The sequence below is a fragment of the Calypte anna genome, chromosome 5A (genome assembly GCF_003957555.1).
Source record: "Calypte anna isolate BGI_N300 chromosome 5A, bCalAnn1_v1.p, whole genome shotgun sequence".
In the NCBI taxonomy this organism is placed as follows: domain Eukaryota; kingdom Metazoa; phylum Chordata; class Aves; order Apodiformes; family Trochilidae; genus Calypte; species Calypte anna.
The window spans coordinates 27,661,188-27,678,684 of NC_044251.1; the positions used below are offsets into that span (position 1 = coordinate 27,661,188).

Genomic DNA, 17,497 nt, shown 5'->3' on the forward strand with positions numbered 1-17,497 from the left:
CAGGAGAGGCAAGGTTAAACTGTTGAACTTGCATAGAAGCCCATACTCAAATAGGTACAGTAGAATTTGAGGGCAATGTGAGTTTGTTTAGCTTTTATTATGGCTACGATTTAGAACTGTTTGCAGCAAGTTGTACCACAGTTTTATCACAGGAGTTAACGAGCCTGGGAGACATGGGAATATCTCAGTACACACCCTGGAAAAGAGCAATTGCAGTGAAACTGTGACACAGTGCACTGCCTCCAGACTTTGGCCAAGGGCACAAGCTGACAGGTGAGCCTGGAACAAGGAGGAACAGGAACAAGGAGGCTCATCCACTATTAGGTGGCAGCTGCTGACAGGCACGAAGCCAGAGGGGTTCCATGCCACAGACCACCACAGGCAGGATTTGAGTACTGCTATTTCTCAGCTGCTCTGAAATGAAGCAGCTCATGTGAGATCTGCCAGCACTAACAAAAGTTATAATCCTGTCCCAATAAGAATATCCCTGTAAATAAGGGGTCTGCAGAGCCTTTTCTGATGTATCTCTAGAAACTTCCTCCAGCAGAGTGGACTGCTGTACCCAGGACAAAAGCCTCATGGGAGTGTACCTGGGTTTCTCACTGATGTGGCTTCACAACAGCCAACAGGCTCCTTCCCACCTGCCCAGCTCCTGCCACAGCCCTATCTCCTGGGCTCAAGAAGTCTGAGAGCAAACAGCCATTGACATTTACACTTCAAAGAGCCCTTCAGCTTCCACCCCAGCACGCTGCAGGAGGGCACTCCTCCAACCACCATCAGCTCTGCAGGAGCATGGAGACAGCCCTAAGCATGCAGATTGGGCTCAGCCTCTAAGGTGAATAAACAGCACCTGGTGAGGACCTGGCAGAATGGAAGTGTTAGAAAAAAAAGAGAGTATGACCAAAAGGTCCAGGTGGTAAAATCCATGTTATCATGCATGACAGTAGCAAACAGATTCAACAGGTGTGGCAGAAATGTACAATTTCTACAAGTTTTGCAAAGTTTTTGCATACGGTGTCCTGTTCCTGCCCCTGCCACCATGAACACTTTAATAAAAAAATCTGGAAATTTGAGATCTTGGCAGTAGACAATTTTGCAGTGACAATGAATTACACCTTATTTCTGAAAAAAATCCAAACTGCACTGTGTAAAATACCTTGCTCCTGACAAAAGCTTAGAAAATGGGAACTACATCCCCACGTACATTTTTTACTTTTATGCTATATTAACTGTTAAACACAAACTATCATTTCTAAAAGTTTAAATCAGTAGTTTCACTTCAAATTCTCTGAGGTTAAAAATATTGCTAAATTTGATGTTAGAATTTGAAATAAAATACATCTGGTAAGATTAGCGGTATTTAAGGGGAGATTTGGGGTGGGAGGGCTTTTTTTTGTTTGTAGCAGTTTTGATGGGGCTTTTTTTTGTAAGAGGATGATTCTAGGTCACTGCATCTTATTCAAGTGATGTTATTCTCTTTCAAGTGCTATAAAAAACCCAAAACAAAACATAAAAAGCAAGATCATGAGGTAAAGTATATATGGATATTGATCTGTAATTATGGATAAATATCCACAATATATCCATAAAAACCGCATCTCTCCCAACAACCTCAGAATCTATCTCACAAATTCATTAGACAAAAACTGTATTTTCACTGAGATGTTCTAACTTAAATATCCTTAAAAACAAAGCTTCAATATTTAACCTATACAAAAGTAATGGCCTGTGTTATTTATATAGTAACAAAGTTACACAGAATAATGTCAAGGTACCATGTAAGAATTACTTTAAGAAATGAGGGTAAGGAAATTAGCTTTAGCAGGTTATTTTACCTCTACCAGCCTTCCAGCAGTGCAGCAGCTGCCAAAAGACATGAGGGCAGCCCACTAAGTCTTCACCCAAAGCTCAGGCTCCAGCTGCAAAGTGTTCTATTTTGCTTCATACCAAATTTCACCTTGGTAATTAAATGCAGCTGTAGGAAAATGCACTTCCTACACTTACTGCTGTTGCCTCCAGATTTCACTTTGGTACTTGAGAAAGTACCATCTTGTGACTTTTAAGCTATGAAACGCAGTTAAGCTGGAGTTCTCATCAAAAATATTCCATCTTCATTACAGAACTCTTCCTCAGGAAAAAAGAGAAGTGTTTTACATATTAACCATGCTGCTGCACACCAACTGTTCTACAGCTGCTAGAACAGGTTCCCTACCAGCATGTTCTCCAGGGAACACAGGAGGTGTGACAGTACTACACAGAGCTCTCTCTGTGTCTCACTAAACCTGGCCTTCAGGAGTGCATGAAACAACAAAAGAACTGGAAATGAGGAATCTCATGAGTCTCAATCAGCTGCAGTGTGCCCTTTTGCCTCTTTGGTCATCAGCTTTTCCCATCGATAGGAGATGTATATTGTGAAAACAAACTGGTTAACATTTGAAACAGGGAACAAGAAAGCCCCAGAAGTCCATCTCTCCTCATGCTTCTTCAGCCATGCTCAAGCTTCTGATACTGTGGGACGTGAATGCCTGCACTACTTTGTGATAAAGTCATCTACTCTTCAGAGAACAAGTGCCAGAGAGCCAGACCCACAAGGTGTGTGTTTGAGTAATACACAGGTGAAAGGAAGTAGAAAAGCTTTGTAACCAGAGGAAAGAGAATACTGACTCCATTAAATATAACATTTATGCATTACTAGTTGTAAAACATAATCAGAGCAAAGATGATACCATTTCCCAAGAAACCAAACTGTCAAAATTGCAGAATTTCTTTGAGCTGGTTTTCCATCTGACATAAGCATATTCCATGAAGTTCTGAAAATACTTTTTAGTTTTGCTTCTCTTTGAAACAAAAGAATGTATCTTTGAAAAAAGATAGGCACCAGAAACAACACCTTTTGAAATGGTAAGAGGTGTTGCTTTATCATTTTCATCGGCATTCAAACAACATGGGAATTTCTTGGGAAAACAGTTCTCTGTGCCATTACGTCCTGTGTATTTCTGACCTTCAATGTATGCTTGAGGGGAAAAAAAAATAACAGAAGAGGATTCTCAGCACTAGAGGACAATCACTCACAGTAACCTTGATGTTACAGACAATAGCATTCCAGGAACTCAGAATACTAGACAGAACTAGGCCAAACTAATTTAGTGGCTTCTGTAGTGGAGAGATGCATGTAAAGGACTTTGCAAACACCTGTTCCTCTTTGAAAATAGCATTCATGTCCTTGAAATGATGTCAGGGCAATATTTGATGGGAAACCAGTTCCCACTAACCTTACCAATACAACATAATACCTGTCCAAAAGTGCAAGCACATTTTAAACTGGCTAAACTATTTTTTCTGGGCTATCAGTAGCAGGGCAGCAGTGTGCCAGGAAGCTCTTTTCATCCAACCCAACCAGCTGCACAAAAATCAGACTGAGTTTGCTGCATCAAGTCCATCCTCCTGCTTGAAATGCAGAAAGACTATGAAAGAACCACTTACCTGGAACCTGTGAACCAACTCCAGTGACTGGCTGTCATTCTGGTCTGCTTCAAGGATGACATCTGTCAGTTTATGTATGATCACATCCAAAGGACCCTGGTCTTCAATGGGTTTGGTGAGGTCAAGCTGAAGAGACAAGAGAGAAACCTTTTCTTAATATATGGAGGATTAGAGGTTCTTGCCCTTGCTACCATCCAAGGTGTGGCTTCCACAGAGAAGGCATTTACTTTATACACTGCCTTTATTTTGGTATGTTACCCAAACAGCTGGGAATTTACATTTCACTGAATGTCAGAAAACTTTACTCAAGACATCTATTTCTCAACAGTGTAGGACTAATTCCACAAAAAAGTCACTGGCAAGCGCCATTGATCCAACCACCTTCCCAGGCTTCTCCACTCCAAGCCAGCATTTACTTCTTCAACTCTCTTTCCCAGTACTCACACATACTTGGAAAAAGGCATGAGCCAAAAAAGATTATCACCACCAATAAAAGGAAAACCTGCGGAGCCCTTCACCCTTTGGGACTGCAAAACAGAGCACCCAGGACACTCATACAGGTAACACAAAAGCAAGTGACTCAGGATCTTTGCAAATCTATCTGCTTCAGGGACAGCTATTTAGCTTGTAAGGAGGAATGCAGGTCCCAGGATCACTCCCACCAGCAGACTATGGCAGTCATCTGGACAAGGGGGAAAGATTTTGGGTAAAGTGTGCAGAATCTCTGCCCAAGACAGCTTGGGAAGGCATCAGAGTGGTGGTGATGTGCCACAGGGCTTGGTCCCCAGTACCAAGCCAGGGTTCAAGGAGCAGAGGAACCACCTGGACTAGAAAAGGATTGAGTTAGAGATCTGGGGAAATCTTGATGCAAAGAAAGCTACTGTACCTGAAAGAATGCATGTAAGGGTACTAAGAGAACTGGCCAATGTCATTGTGAAGGCTTAGATTTATCAGGATATAAACCAAAACTACTGAGATTTCAACCAAACCAAGAAAAAAACATCCCCCACAAGGACAGTATAATTGCAGCACAGAGTTCCACAGAGGCTGAAAGATCCCCATCCTTCAAGGTCTGCAAGATCTGACTGGACAAAGTTGTAAGCAACTTAGCCTGAATATAATGGTGAAACTGTCTTGATCAAGATGATCAAGGCAGATTCCCTAAAAGTCTCTACCAAAGTTACTGACCCCATGAAGCTACCTACCAAACTGGAACATTTGCACAGTGTAAGTTCCAGAACTGACTCATGTTCTAGCCAACACACTGGGCTGCCCACAGCACAAAAACTGCCACATTATCAATCACTGCTCTTGCAGCTGCAAGATCTACTGCATCAATGGCAACTTAACTTTGTACACTCCAAACAGGGAACATCTTTGAAACGGAAGACAGATGTGTGCTCACTAAATTAAAGTTAACATCTGATGTTACTGCTACAAGCATGCTCCTTTCCATTGCTGCTCTTTCATTCAACTCTGGGGGACAAGAGGGAGAGGAGAGCTGGGCAGAAGAGGCTGATGATGTTTTCTGATGCTCTGTTTTGATAGAAGCCTGGTTTTCACTGTCTTGCTAGCTTGAGTTTTGTCTTAATAAAACTTCCCCATCTACAGCAATGGCCCTGCTTTGAGTTAAGGGGTGCCTTAAGGAAGGTAATGATAAAACAGAATGGCTGGGGTTCACACACCACTAAAACTAAACCAGCAGAGATGTAGCAGCCCTCGAATGCTTTGCTAGTTGCTAATCTAACTGATCCATGTAGCTGCTTTCCTTGTGCAGGCTTACTTGAGCAGAATAACTATGTTACCTGTGGCACAAAAAGACCAGAAAAATTACAAGTTTCTCCCATCAGAGACCACCTTTGCTTGCCCATTGCTGTGTGCTCCTACTAACATGTTTGAGGCTCCAGTGCTATCTTTGACATACATAAGTAGATTCTAATACAACTGGAAATTCTGTGCATTTATCTTCCGAGAAGACTAACAGGTACTGTGCACAGGTGAGCAGCAGATTCTCTACAAACAAAGATTACGCAATGGGAAAAACAAACAAGACAAAGTTGATGTGGGTGCTCTGGGATAGGTAAGCTGTGTCTGGGTGAGGCAGCTCACAGAAGGTTCTAGAAAAAGTAAAGTAAAAGTAAAGATATTTAAAAGAAGTGTTAGATGACCACACTGCTTTTCCTGACTTTTTTTCTTTTTTTTTCTTTTTCATCTGACTATCACATCTGGATGGAAACAGCAAAACAAAGGGTCCATTTAACTAGATCAGAAAGTTCCCAGTTGCCAAGGTACAAAAATGTGAATTAATCCATTTTCAGGACTTCATTTGAAAAACAGTGAGGAGCGAATAAGTATTTGAGATTGGTTACTCCTCTACATTCTTCCTGCACTTGCAGCTCAATCTGCACAGAAACATTCAGAAAATAAGAAAACAGTCCTCCCTTTCAGCCTTGACCCAAGAATAGAAATAAGCCTTGAAGACAAATACAGGCATTTTCAGCAGAGTGTTTTCCAGAAGCATAGGACATCTGGGCAAGATAATTCTTCACAACAGTTATTCCAGCTAAAAGCAACTGGTGTGTTTTGAGAATGAAACCAAATGCACCGACTTTGCATATCAGAAAGTGTTTAAAAAGGGTCCCCCTGCTTGACTCTCCCCCACCCCCCAAAGTCCTCATAACAGTGCTCTGCTTCCCAAGAAAGTAATGCTAGAATTGGCAGCATGCTAAAGCAGCTCCTCTGGTAGGAAGTTCAATGACCACTTCAATTGGCTCAACAAGGACAGCAGGTACATTTCAACCACACAATCCTTCGAAGTTTGATCCAGTATTTTGTGGATTGGAGGATCAGACTGTTTGCAAGAATAAGTTCTCTCTGTTCTGGGCCATGCTGTGGAAGGCAAATATTCCTGGGCTGTGTGGAATTTGGAAGTGATCCACCTTCCCTTTATATACTAACAAGAAAAATAAGCAAAAGTAGAAGAAAACTTTTTTTTTTTTTTTTTTAAATCATGTGAAGCAGGGAAAAAGGAGCCTTTGCAAGTATCAGACCCAAGCAGAAGTCAGTAAAAGTAGAGTCCAAAATTTCTGATGACCCTCTGCTGAGACAAACACTGATTCATTGTTTGTCATCAGCTGGAATTTGAGCCCTCCTACTTCCCTTCTCTTTCAGCATCTTTCTCTCCAAATGATCTTTGAATTTGACATAATCACCCAAAGGTTTGTTTTTACTCAGAACTAACACCATGGCAACAGAAGTGAGAGAAAAGATTTATCAGCACCAGCTCAAAAAAAGCAGAGACATGCAGCTATGGTGCCTTTCCTTCTATGAAGCAGGCTACAGATTACTGTGCTTGCTCTTTTTTATATTTAAAAAAAATCCCAACCAACCAGGTACTGGTAAGTGACATTATTGTCACTTCCCATCAAAACCCAGCAAAACTCAGGTGAGTGACATGGAAGACAGTGTACAGAAGCTGTACACAGAAACAAGGCATATGTTTCTCCAGGTCTTACAAACCCATACATGGAAGAAAACAACTGCTAGACAAATGCCCCTACCACAGCTGGCTGTATCTAGCCTGCTCACCTTCTCATAGAAAGACTGGATGGCAGCTAAAAAAAGCTTCAAGCTTGGAAAAGTCATAGGACCCCTCCATAGGGCTTCCCAGAGCACCCACTGGAGAGCAAGTCACAAGCAGAGAGCTCCATCTCTACCCTCCTCTCCCCTTCCCCCTTCCTCTGTCCTCCAGAAACACACAGCTGGCACATTACCCAAATCATTACACAGGGGGGCAAAAAAAGTTTATTTCCATTAAGCATAATTTGTTTAAAGTTTTGGGGTTGTTTTTCTCCAGAACACTGGCAATCCATCTATATTGCAGGGACAAGGCGAGCGCCTGGCAAAGAGCCATGGCTCTCCACTGGTCCCAACTGCAATCCCACACGCATGCATTTCTGGAAGCTGTGTTTAAAAATAAAGCTATGTTCATGTGAAAAAAATCTGGATTTGTTCACTCAGGAAAAAAAACAAAACAAGAAACCCAGAAAAAAACCCCAAGAAAACAAAACAAAAAAAGAAAACAACCAAACAAAAAACCCAGACACACAATACTCAAACAACCGCAAATGCTGGATTTAGCAAAAAGAAGTATAATTTATCTAAAAGACTAAAAATAGCTTTTTATTTTTTGTTTTATTCAGTGTTTCCAGTTCATTCTATAATCAACTGTATTTCAGAATCTGGCTGAGCACCATTGGTGTTTTTTAAAAACTCTTATTCAGAAACAGCTTTTGAATTACATTCACATGAAACGAAATCTTAATACCAACCGTTCTGTTCTCTGACCTGAAGACAAATCTGTCCACTGCTATGCCCCAGAGGAATTTACAACACATCTCTCTCCATTTCTATTTATCCTCACTTTTCTCGTAGAATATTTTCCTGCCAAAGCCTCATAAATCTATTGATTAAACCATTTCCAATCAGGTAACTCCACTTGCCAGGATGCCATACTAAGCTCTTGCTGTATTTATTCCTTTTTGATGCACTGCCCAGGAGCAACAGAGTAGGAGTGTGTGTCCCTCCCCAGCAGTATATCTGGCTGCAAGTGGAAAAGGCTCATTGAACTTTCACCCAGAGGAGCTGAATGAAAATAATGAGAAAATCATCAGAGATGACAGGTTTGTTCTGAGCCTCTTCACTAGGCAGATGCCATCAAATCATCAGACTTTATTATCTGGAGAACTATAAAGCTTAATAAAATACCACAAAAGGGAAAGAATCCATTTACATTATCACAAGTTGCAATCCAAATGTCTTTTTGTGGCAATTAAAATCTTTTCTTCCCTGTGAACCAGACACCAAGCACCATACTGACTCAACATCTCTGTTCCCCAACCTCTGAGGCTGTAATCCAGAACTTTCTAAACAAATCTATCATACCCTGCTACTCAGATACTCAGTTAAGGCTGCACTGACACCAAAACATGTGGCGTTTATTTGAACTGTGGCTCAGCTTGTTAAACTCCACAACACACAGACCTTCAGTTTATTTGTCTTCATCTTCCCTCTCCTGGGACTATTTTCTAACCTGTATCTTCATCACATGTATTCATATAAAGAGGTTTGTAAAACAAAGACTTTAAAGTCTCACCTCCTTCCCTCAACCCCAGACCCAGTGTTTGCCTTTGCTGTCCACCAGTGCTGAGCAAGTCATAAAGAAAAAAAGCCATGAGCTTTGAGTTGGAAAGCATGGCCTTCAAGAAGCTGAATTCTTGACAGCTGATGTATTGGTGGATACTGTTGCCTCCACAAAAAGCTCAAGAGATGAAAGCCTCTTAAAAATATCTTAAGTACTCTGGAGAGGGAAGGGAAGAGGCAAAAATCAATGGTGCCAGATCCAATGTTTTGCCAACACAGGATAGCATTAATTCCAGGAGAGAAGGTGCTTGTGTCTGAAAGGAAGTGGAGCAGAAATCAGGAAAATGGTTGTGCATGTTCATTCATACACGAGATCCACTCTTACATACCAGCACAACAGAGCAGCACAGAAGTCTGTCTGCCTGCTCTTCAGGTAAACCACAGAACCAAACAAAACCAGTACATTCTCCTTTCCTGAACAAAATCCTGCAGGCCCAGTTCAGTCCTGTCCCTCCACCAGGACAACACCCCCACAAACCCCTCTCCGTCAGGTCTTTGCAAGTACAAAACTTAAGAGATTCCATACCAAAGCCCACAGACAGTGACAAGCATGCACCAGCATGTCATGAGGAAAGACATTGTGTGATCTGATAGATGAAAACCAGGTATTTTTCACTGATATATAGGCTCTCCATAGCTCCTAAAATATTCACATATTCACATGAAATACTGGAACATTCAGATATTTAAGAGAGCTCCTCCTCATCTCTCAGGCCAAGCAAGACAATTACCTCAGCTGTCCCCATGCACAGCCAGTGCAACAAGTCAGCCCTTGCTGCTGCTGATAATGGGGCCAAACGATACTGAGGGAGAACATAAACCCCCCTGGGCAACAGGAACACCAGCTCCATCCCACTGCAAAGGACAAACATGGACTTGATCATCAAAAGCTGTAAAAGAAAGTGCAAAAAGTTCAATAAGAAGCCCTATTTTCTCTCTCCACAGCCCCGTTCCATGGTGCCGAATTAACTTGCACATCCTGTAGCAGCAATCTGAGAAAGGAAATCCGCCATGGTGAGGAGAACTTCCCCCATGGGCTCTCCTGCTCTCCCCTCATGCTGATAAGAGCAAAAATCACCACAGCACTGGTAACAGCCTAGTCGGAGGGGAACTCTTTCCCAAGCAGGAAGGAAATGTAACTCGAAAATGCCCTACCATTTTGCTAGTCTTCTCGGAATCAAGGAAACTGAAAACCAACCAAAGAGCTTACCTTTCCACCACTGCAGGATGTTAACTCTACAGGTTATATTTGTTGTTCTGCCCACCTTAGTTTTAAGAGAACCACCAAAGGAAAAAAAAGGAAAGTAAGTGCCATGCTGGGACAAGTCACTCAAAATCTCAGGTGCCAGTGACATCCCAAACTGAAGGTGAGGAGCAATGCAGCATAAACTATAAAGCCCTTCTGGGTTCCCATTTCCTCAGATCCTGAAAATTTAATACCAGAGGAGAAGATTCTGGATTTAACAGATGGTTTCTTATGTTTTCTTGCACTGGTACCAGAGCAGATTACTTTGCACTCTGTTTGGTACAGGTTGCCAGAGAGTATGTGTTAGCACTTTGCACATTTTCAGGAGTCACATGTTGCTGCTCCCCTGGAAGTGAGGTATGATCTCTGAAATAAATGCCTGAGAAGTTCTCACTTCTAGTTGTATTCTAGATAAAATGAGGTAAAAGGAATCTCATACATATACTAATATATGCAGACACCATATAGGGATCAGTTCCCTAATTATTACATAAACCAAAGAAACTTTGCACATTAGAGGCTTGCCCTGTAGTTCCCCCAGGACCTGGGTGACCATCACATCCCCACAGTCCCCTCTGCACCCTCCCACAGCAGCAGACACTGAGCCAGCACCGCTCTCGCCTGTGCAGTAACAGTGACAGACAGTGAATCGCGACTCCCACTCAGTGTGCAGAACAGTGCTGGGACATGTTACTGCATCTCAGTTCCTCAAATCTCTCTTCCTGCCCTTCTCCCCTCCCTCCTCCCCTTGATCCTGGCATATAAACCTCCTCTGAGCATCACCTCCTGCTGGCACCACGTTTTGCCCTTCCCTTCTTCAAAATCAAAACAAGAAATCCCATCTTTGGGTTATGGACAAAGCTCTTCACAGCTACAGTTTTCAGCAGAGATTTTTTTACCCAGGACTGGAATTGCATTGCTATATTGTTTTTATCTTGCAACCCAATGCAAAGAAACAAAACCACCCAAACAAAGAAACCACCCACAATTCTAGAAATTGAACTATAACTTGGCTTGGCTTATCTCCTGTACAATATTTTGGCAGTTGCAGAATGTTCTTTCCAGAACTTCCAAAGTTGCAGGAACAGCTGTTTCTCAGCACAGTATTAAAGAGCTTGTGTCCCATCAGGAACACACTCACTGCTGAACTGCAGTGAGCAGGTTTTGGTAGGGAAGTGGTCAGGCCATTCAGTCATGTTCAGGGATGGTCTGGAAAGGCAATTGCTGATTTTCCAGCACTGCAGGAGGAATAATCAATGTTACTCAAATCCTAAAAAGCCTCTTCCCAACAGTGTCTCCTGAGGTCACCAATGCTGCCGTGGATTAGGCAGGTCAGCAGAACAAATCCAGAGATTAGTAGAGGAGAAAAGTTGAAAAGAAAATGTGTGACATGGGAGGATTAGTGCTCCAAATAAGGAAAGCAATTTACAGAAAAACAAGAATCCAGAAGCATGAGCAGTTGGCATGACCTTGCTGCTGACTGCCTTACTTTAAGTCAGCAAGGTAGTGTTCATGTTCATTAGATTAAAACACTATATAAGTAATTCTGTTAGTGGAAGGTTTGGGAAAATTACAAAGTGGTTCACAGAATTTCTGCCTCACTTCTTGAACTTGAAGCTTTGGAATGGGCACAACAGATCCAGAAAGACTCAAGACTTTAGAAGGAAGGCTTTTAGTGTTCATTTGTGCAAAGTGGCTCTAGCCTTATTACTGGACTGACAGTTCAGACAATTTTGTAGAAGAGCAGACATTAAAGGAGGAGTGGAATTTAGAAGTCATCCATGGAGAACATTAACCCAGAGTACCAAAATACTGAAGCACTACAGGCAGTACAGCCAGGGTAAACAAGGGGAAGGGGGCAAGAGGGATGCACTTCACTTCTTGGAAGCCTTCAGTGCTTAATTATAACATTATGCAAACATTCAAAATATCAAGGTCTGACAGTAATAGAAATACTTTGTGGGCTGTAATAACTATTGGATACAGAGAAAGTTAAGATGAAGAAAACATGTTCTTCTGAAAGTTTATCTTGGAGCCATGTAAACAAGCACTGCATAAGCTCCTTCCCTTTTTGCAAAGGTACTAACTAGTAAGTAGAAAAGCAGAAAGCCTGGCTACCACCCTTTATCCTAAGGGCTGAGGAAGCCCCGATCTCAATTTGCACAACCTGGCTCAGGCTCAGCTTAAGGATAATTCTACAGCAGCACCTGTCAAACATCAAGAGCAGTGGGTGTTCTGTGTGCAAAGCTGCACTTCCCAAGAGATGACCTTCAACAAAGCTTCCAGATGGTGAGCAGGGTGGCACATCCAGGCTGCTGGCACCCTCTTGACTTCTGTTAGCTACTAGCCCAAGAAGAGATGATTTCTAGGTGCATTTCCCTTTCTCAGAAGACTGGATGATGCCAAGTTGTAAGCAAGTACAGGTAGCACACAAAGTTCATTTAATTCAGTCCACTCATTGCTTTGCTGAATTCATGTGTTCTTTATTGTGCACTAGGCAGTTCAAATACATGCGGAGAAAGCAATAGGTATCAGGGTAGGAAGTTTATTTTCTTTCTTTATTCACCCCCTGCCTAAGCTAATTACGATCCCTTCTGAAAGAAACAAAACTGAAACATTCTCTTAACAAAAGATCCTCTTTCATCCAAAAATTCTTACAGTGTCACTCATGGGCACTGGGTATCTAGTAATGTCTGTGCAACTATTAAGGACAGAGGACGAGAAAGAACTTGTATTCCAAGTTCCCTGGAATACAGCAGGGAAGAAACAAAAAGCTTTAGAAGATTTGGCCTGAGGAAGAAATAAAAATGGATAAGGCTGCTTTAAACAAAGAGAAGGCCACACTTAGGCTGATCTTTATCATATCTCTGTGCTTCATGAGCAGAAATCAGAGGAGAGACCACAAAGAGAAGATTGTGGCATTCTCTTCCATGCTGGTTCAGCAAGTATTATTTATAGGAGAAAAAAGTTGTCTTTCATTACTTCAGCTTGAAACCACTGCTCCCAGTGAGGCAAAATGATGAAACTATTCCTTGTAAGGATTAAAGGTATTTGAAATGGTCTGAAATGAACACTGTAACAAAGATGTGTTCTCAAACTGAGGAAGGTGGGCATGGGTCGACATCAAAACCATCATCACCACTCTCACAGGTGCTGCACTGCTAGAAGGTATTGGAGAATGAAGCAGAAAGGGAATCCAGGAGAAGGTGGCTGGGCCAAACCTTGCTTCAGTTTTCAATAGAATAACGATGCTGAGAGTGGGAGCAAGGCAAACTGGTAAACAAAGATGGGTACAGATGTACCAGTGGGTACCAGCAGTCAAAACCTCAAGTCAAAGTGAGATTCACTTAATCTCCCTTTAAGGAGTCAATAAACACACTGTAATTTCAGGCTTCTTCTTGCAGTCAGACAGAAGCGAATAAATACTTTTATGTTTTAAATTCATCTAGCCTGCTTTACTTTCATATGCTATGATACAAGGAAATACACCTGAATTACATCTGCTCAGAAAGAGCCTAGTGGAGTGGCAAGGGATGTCAAATGACTCAGAAGAGTTTAATGTGCTGAGGTGAGGGGAAGCTGCCTCTCTCCCACATTTGGATACTTCAAAAAATCCAAAATAACCACCCTCTAGAAAACAAAATACAATTAACCAAAAATGCCATAGGAAATCACAGAATAGTGATACAACAGTTCTGAGTAACTGTATCCAGTTGCACCCAGTTTGGGATATCTGTATCTAGAAACATAACCCCAGAATGAAAATAAATGCTTAAGAATTCAACCAAATTTATGTTCTAGGCTCAAGAGCCAAGAAAATGTGTTTCACACTTAAATCCCATGAGCACGGGTCCTTAAAAACTATGAATAGGAGCACTTGAGCTAATGCAGATTCTTAAGAGTGTTAACCACTTTGTGGCACAAAAAGCCACGGCTGCTCCATTTGAGTACTGCTTTACTTCATGCCATAAGTGTGCATTCGGGAGTGGGTAGGATGAGAAGAAATCTGCTACCCAAGAACATGTATGGTCCAGGAGTTAATTAAATATTCTTTTAGGACATGAAGAGACTCAGGAGGTGCAGCAATGATGATCAAACAGAAAAATCTCAGGTTTCAAATTATTCAAACTCACATTCCACTTCCATCATAAACAGCACAAAGTAGTCAGCACATGGGCAAGATTAAAAAAAAAATACATCAAAAACATCTCTCAGGAAGAAGCAGGCAAAGCAGCGCTTTGTCATCAGAACTGTAGATCAAGTCTGGCACACTCCCTAATTCTAGGCTCCTTCCTCACCCTCCTTGACTGATAAGCCTTCCACACCAGATGGAAAATGAAGCTGTAGCTCTTGTCCTTGGCAAGATACCCAAGGCCTCACTGGATTTCTACATGGATCCTGCAGATACCCTGTCTTGTTAAAATGTATCAGCAACATGAAATTAGATCAGAACTTAATTTTCATTGTTTAATAGTTTCATGTGCTACCTCCTAAGCCTACCAGCTGACATTTGGGGCTTTAAAATTACATTACCCACCTCCCACTACTAATTTTCTCTTCCCTTTTACTGTTTCAAAGGCTCAAGTGAACAGGAAAATGACTTCCTATTCAGGGAAGACAGTTAATGCAGTGGTAATTAAGTGAGCAAGAAAAAGAACAGCTAAAATAGTAGTTCTTATTCTTCACTCAGCTCCGTTTACAAGAATCTCAAGAATTCCTGTCACAGCAACAGGTAAAAACATCCTCAGAAAATAGTCTACAGATTGTTCACATGCCTTCCACAGACACAAAATCCCATCCTTGGTAGCCATACTAATTTTAACAGGTGAAGATGGCAAGACGAGAAAATAGTTACAATACAAAAACACAGCTGGAGTGCAAAAAGCTGTCTGTGTAGCTTATAAGCTCATGACAAAGAAAACCAGATAAGCCCTTAGGTCTCACTGGACAGCCTAGGTTTCAAAGCATGATTGCATGCACCCTGTCCCTGAGCTCTGATCTCAAGGTGTTGACTATCACTCAGATACCTGCCAAGATGCCTCAACAACCTCCTACCTCCCTTCACTGCTCTTTGTCTATCTATAAATGCTTCATTTATTCCTACTTCACTCTATCACACTGGGATAATTCCAAACTCCTCCTCCATTTCACCTTGACATCTCTTCTACATTGCTTTTGCCTGGGCAAGCCACATCCTGACAAGTGCCAGAGAGGGCTGAGCTCTGGGCACCTGCTCTGTCAGGCATCCCCACCAGCCCTTCTTCTGAAACTCTGCTCTTTCTTCTCCCATTCTGCTTTTCATCATAACTGGACTTCAAGTTCATCCTAGTTTCTGCTTTTCTACCCCTGGCTCTTCCCTCAACCTCTGCTCTTGCTCCTGTACCAGTTAGCTCTATAAGCCCCTTCTGCCTTTACTGATAGTCTAAGAAAAATATCTTGAAACATTTTGGGTGCAAGCACACTTAAATTATTTCCTAATGAAAAATCTGTTCCTCACTGAAAGCAAAAGATATGAACAAACTTCCCATTTTAATTTATGGCAACAGTCACATAAGAACTGGCTTCATAAAACTTCAGTGAAAACTTCCATGTAATGAGGATTTTAATGGACCATGCAGAAAAAAAGAGCAGAATCTGTTCCCTGTAACTTCCATGATTTACTGTACCTGCTCAGCCCACTAGCACAGAAAAGCCGACTTAAAAACCTCAGATGACTATCAAAAGGAGTTCCTGAAGATGCAGCCTACCCTGAGCATCATGTCAGTGTAAAAAAGCTCACTGCTTCCCAGCAGGAACTGCTCAGGCAATTTGTGCCTCCTCTAAGCTGGACCGCAATGTGCCAATGGAGGTGCTGGGCAGGGACTCCCACCAGAAAGCAGCCAACTCAAAGCAGCCCAACTCCTGATATTCATCTTTCCAGAGATATTAAAATGAACATTTCAATTTTTCTGACTATGGCTTCTCTCTCTGCTACTTTACATCTTTCTGAAAGCCCGCTTTACTGCCCCTCATCCATCCTGGGCAGCACATGATGGCTTCCAAAGCAGAGCTTCCCTCCTCTGGTCAGCTGGCACAGCCACGACTCCCCACCAGCAGCCCACAGGGACATCCCTCACTGCTGTTTATAGACAGGAAAGACTGAGGTGTGTGACCCAGCTGGCCCCTATTAAAGATAATGTTATCACAACTCCAATTGTTCCTGTCTACATCTGCTGGTGAGAGGAAACAATCGACTTGTCTGAGCTGGGAACAGGGAACGTTGGAGAACCATGAATCAGAAAGCTGTTTGTCTCAGGAAACTTCAGCCATATGTTACATTAATAAAGGATTTTTTTCTCCATAGCTGTGCTAATAAATTGCAGCTTACTGTTACTTCTCCCTGTTTCTTTCTATTCACATGGACGTGAGAGGCAGGGTGACAGGGGAAAGGCAGAAACCGACATGCAAAATCAGAGGGAATGTTTTTTGGTGCCATGTATATAACTGCAGCCACAGGCAATGACTAACATGTACAAGACCCACACTGCAGAGAAAATAAAACCTGATAGCAAATGGGAATCACTGCAGGATCTACATGCATGTCCTGAACTCTAAGCCAAGCCCTCAGAAAAACACAGACTGAAAAAAAAAAAATGGAGGCATCTTCCATACAAGCTTCCTGATGACCACAGCAGGACCTGCTGTGGGGCCAGTTCAATCCTGGTTGCCGGTGTTGGGAGTGCCTTTCATGGCCAAACTAGGATTTTTTTATTCTACACAGCAGCATTTCAGGGGAAAAAACTTAAGATGACAACTGATTGAGTTTCAGTGCTTTAACGAAAACACTAAGTAAACTAATGCTCCAAGGCATCATACTCACCTTGAGATGGCTTGTCTTCTCTCCCTTTACTATCAGCATTACTTTTATTAGTTGTAGCAGATCAGCCTCCTTTAAGCTGCAGTGTTTGCATTCATAGGTCTGCACTCTCACATCTAGAAGTTCTCCATCTAGGAGGTCATTTAAGCCTGCCCACATTATTTCCTCCACCATGTAGTTTCATCATTACTCCATTTTACTTGGTGTTTGAACACCTGATTAGGACATCAGAGAGATGCTCATGAAACCATAGCAGCCGTAGACAGAGGTGACACTTCTCAGCTCTAAGATTTTAAAGTCTCTGGACCATTAGTCAAACTCAAGGATCCCAGAGGCTGTTACAGTGGTGTGTTTAGCACAACTTGTTTACTTCATTTTTGCATGCAGACAGGAACAGAGTCTGCTACTACATCCCAACTGCATAACAATAGTGTAAACTCATGTGGTCTCTCAATACTGGCTATTTGCCAACTTGTAATACCCAAGTAATCTCTGTAATGTTACTCTGGGACATATATATATGTAATACATACTTTGGGACAGCAGAGCCCACCTGAGCCAGTGAGCAAGCTTAGCTGTCAGCTGGAGTCAATGCACCACCCTAAGCTGAGCTCAAGTTGCTGCTAAACACAGATTTATAATTATGTTGCAGGGGTGAAATTAGAAGTGAAAAATATGTTTTAAAACATCTGGCTGACACGGGCCAGCTA

At 42.1% G+C, this 17,497-nt stretch overlaps 1 protein-coding gene across 2 annotated transcripts in view; it reads right to left on the minus strand.

Moving 5' to 3' along the window:
- ITPK1 (inositol-tetrakisphosphate 1-kinase) overlaps positions 1-17,497 on the minus strand; it is a 143,197-nt gene that overhangs the window by 68,482 nt on the left and 57,218 nt on the right. For both annotated transcript variants that reach the window (XM_030452618.1, XM_030452617.1), the window contains exon 4: positions 3,484-3,609. In XM_030452618.1, the coding sequence (XP_030308478.1) occupies positions 3,484-3,609 (126 nt within the window). The remainder of the gene's footprint in view (positions 1-3,483; positions 3,610-17,497) is intronic.